This window comes from Pterocles gutturalis, unplaced genomic scaffold (assembly GCF_000699245.1).
Source record: "Pterocles gutturalis isolate BGI_N339 unplaced genomic scaffold, ASM69924v1 scaffold30045, whole genome shotgun sequence".
Classification (NCBI taxonomy): domain Eukaryota; kingdom Metazoa; phylum Chordata; class Aves; order Pterocliformes; family Pteroclidae; genus Pterocles; species Pterocles gutturalis.
The window spans coordinates 19,714-23,048 of record NW_010139166.1 but is presented as its reverse complement, the minus strand read 5'-3'; the positions used below and the strand labels follow the sequence as shown (position 1 = coordinate 23,048).

Sequence of the window (3,335 nt, the reverse complement as noted above, 5' to 3'; positions counted from 1 at the left end):
CTTCAGCTTGAAGTCACTGATATGGTGCTAGTGAGGAACCATTAAGTGAAAGTGCTGAAGTTCGTCTGAGAAAGCCTGACTTGAGTGATGTGTTGCTGCCTTGTAACCAGCAAGAGAAGATGGTTATAGCATGTTGGATGCAGCAGAAAAATGCCCACTGCTTCCTTTCTTGTGCATGGGAGAATGAGACAGAGATCTACAAGGCAACATAAAATGCCTAGACCAGATCATATTACTCTTGTGCAGTTTCGTTCTCATGAGATTTTGTAAAGATAACTTAATTTTATCAGAATCTCTGTGAAAAATACTTTTTTCCCCCCTTAGGATCCTGCTAAGTTCACTTTAAGAAGACTGTATTCTCAAATGTCTGTAAAAGCTTTTGGCCTCAGGTTCTTGTTAACTTCTCTGCCTTCTCTTTGCAGACATGGGTAAGGAGCGGTTGGGTGATGCCAATGGAGCAGACAATGCCGAGACCTACAGTGACAAAGACACAGACCAAAGGAGTTCCCCAGACATGACTAAAGCCAAAAGTTGCTTCACCCCTGAAAGCCCTGAAATCGTTTCAGTGGATGAGGTTGGTTATGCAGTTCAGAAAAATGGTGGGAGCACAGAGAGCCATCCAGACAGTCCCAAGTACCACCCAGAGCAGAACCACCTCCTGATAGAAGGTCCTTCTGGGACAGTTTCTTTACCTTTCAGTTTGAAAGCCAACAGACCTCCGCTTGAAGTCTTGAAAAAGATTTTCCCTAACCAAAAGCCAACTGTGCTGGAGCTGATCCTGAAGGGGTGTGGCGGTGATCTGGTGAGCGCTGTAGAGGTTCTCCTGTCCAGTCGGTCTTCGGCGGCCAGTGGGGAGAGAACTTCTGCAGAATCTGATGGTCTTGTTTTGCCCTCCAACGGACACATTTTTGAACACACGCTGAGTTCGTACCCTATCTCCTCTTCCAAGTGGTCTGTGGGCTCAGCATTTAGGGTTCCCGACACACTGAGGTTCTCTGCTGATTCCAGTAACGTAGTGCCAAATCCTCTGGCTGTACCTTTGCAGCACCCTTTCCCTCAGCCACCACGCTACCCACTGATGCTGAGGAGCACTTTGGCAAGAAACCAGTCCAGCCCATTCCTGCCCAACGACGTCACCCTGTGGAACACCATGACACTGCAGCAGCAGTACCAGCTGCGGTCCCAGTATGTCAGTCCTTTCTCTAGCAACTCAGCCAGCGTTTTCCGAAACTCGCCTATCCTTCCTTCCCGCTCATCAGAAGATCCTAGGATCTCGATCCCTGATGATGGGTGTCCTGTTGTGTCCAAGCAACCGATTTACACAGAAGATGAGTATGATGAAAGGTCTGATTCTTCAGACTCAAGAATACTCAACACATCTTCTTAGACTGACATTCAACACATGGTAGCTAAGTGATGCTTGCAGTGCAGATGAACTACTGGGCCCTAGGAGAAGGGACACCTACTCTATGAAACCCTTGCAATTGTATTAAAAAGTGACTTTGCTTGGTATTGTACTGTAGCAATAAAGACATAACTTATTTAATTTCTTGCACTTCACTGGATAATGCCAAATAGCAACACTCTGGCTTTAGTGCTGAGTGTGTTACAAAGGAAGGCTTTATGGCTATCAGTTATGGGACTCTGGAAGACTCATAAGTGAAACAGAAGCCCAATGTCTACTTTGTTCCTTAACTCATAAAAATGGGGATGTTAAACTAGAATACTTGAATGCCATTTTATAAGAGAGAACTCCTCAGGACATAAGAAATCAAACATGCATAGTTCAACTGCAAATGGACTAAAACAAGGACTGTACAATCTTATGCCAGTGATCACCCTTGCAGTGAAAGAAAAGGCAGAAGAAAGAAATATGCACATGAAACTAGCATGAGCTGCCTCTGTGCCACTTGAGCTTGGACGCTTTTCAGAGAAATGATATTAAGAGTTATTCTTTTCCCATGGCTAGGTCGAAACGCGTAATGTCAGTGTAAAACCAATTACATCTGTGAATTGCATGAAGTGTATTGTGAAATGAACACAAGATTAAACATTGTCAGGTTAATGTAGCATGCTAAGGACTCTAGAAAAACAAACTAAGATGGTGATCTTGGTTTATGTCATTTATACTGGGCAAATAACATTTCTGAAGATAGAAAGCTGATTAATCCTCAGCCAGTGTTAAAATGTCCAGCTCCAGCAACTGCAGTCAAGGGAAGCTTTTTTTCTCCGTCTCTGGGTTCTGCTTGCCTACCTTCTAGCTTGCAACTGAGATTAGGCAAATGTTGTCATCAGGGAAGCTGAGGTCTTTTGAATATGTAGTGTAGACACTTCCAAGCTCAGATGAGTAAAGCAGAGCTTGCTACAGTCACAGCAAGCAGAAAAAAAAAGCCTTCCCAACTATTCAGAAGCATCTTTTCTCCTATACTGTAGAAATAGAAAGAAAGACATAGGGTGTAATGGCAGGCTTTTATTTAAAATAGTATTTAGCCAAATAGTAACTTCCCTAAATCTAGAAGAATAATGGTTTGAACAATTTATTGCATGTTTGCATGCATTTATTACACTGCATATCTTATGTGTGTCAGAGTAACATTAGGAATTGCTTCTGTTGAGGAATGCCACTAAATTAATTGTCCACTTAGAAGTTTGTTAAGGTTTTAGTGCCATTTTTTCAACTGTTCGCAAGTGACCACATCTGCTTGGTGGTTGGCTTTTCCAAAACACACCTCTGAATGCAGATGAAATGTCTGTCAGGCCTGTGAGGTGCATGGGTTAGTCCCACACCTCAAAAACAATTGTGGCTGCCCTGAAGTCGGACTCTAAAGCAGATGGGCTTTAAATCTGTAATACGTATCAGGTGTCTTATTGAGTGTCATTGCTGATACGAATGCCTGTGTTCTCATTTGGCATTTCATGTTTTGTAAGTTTTGTGCACCCAGTGAATCTTGCATTTTCTAATGGTACTGAATATGCACAAAAAGAAGGAGAATAAAATAAATAATTATTTTATTTTCCTTAGGGGATATATGAACAGAAATATACTTTTTCTTGCATAATTTTTGAACCTGTTCAGAAAAGTGATTTGTTGGTAACGTTAGAGAGCAAAGTCAGAAAGGCGGTGGGAGAGAGGAAAGCAAATAAATAAATTCCCTTGTGGAAGTATAAATGTGAAAACATCTGGAATTTTCATAAACACGGAATTACAGTTTTGTACTGATGTATTTGCCTGCACTCACATGGCACTTGTAAAGATATTAATCTTCCAGCAACTCCAGAGGGAAAAACAATATGTAAAATAGGCTGATCTTGCAAACAGAAAGGGATGATGAGGT

At 41.9% G+C, this 3,335-nt stretch overlaps 1 protein-coding gene across 1 annotated transcript; it reads left to right on the top strand.

The window, feature by feature from the left end:
* Window positions 1-422: 422 nt before the first annotated feature.
* On the top strand, window positions 423-1,584 carry DMRT3 (doublesex and mab-3 related transcription factor 3; the record flags this gene model as incomplete). Its single annotated transcript, XM_010083269.1, has 1 exon — window positions 423-1,584. A coding segment is annotated over one exon (965 nt), but the record flags the coding sequence as incomplete, so codon positions are not given.
* Window positions 1,585-3,335: the final 1,751 nt, after the last annotated feature.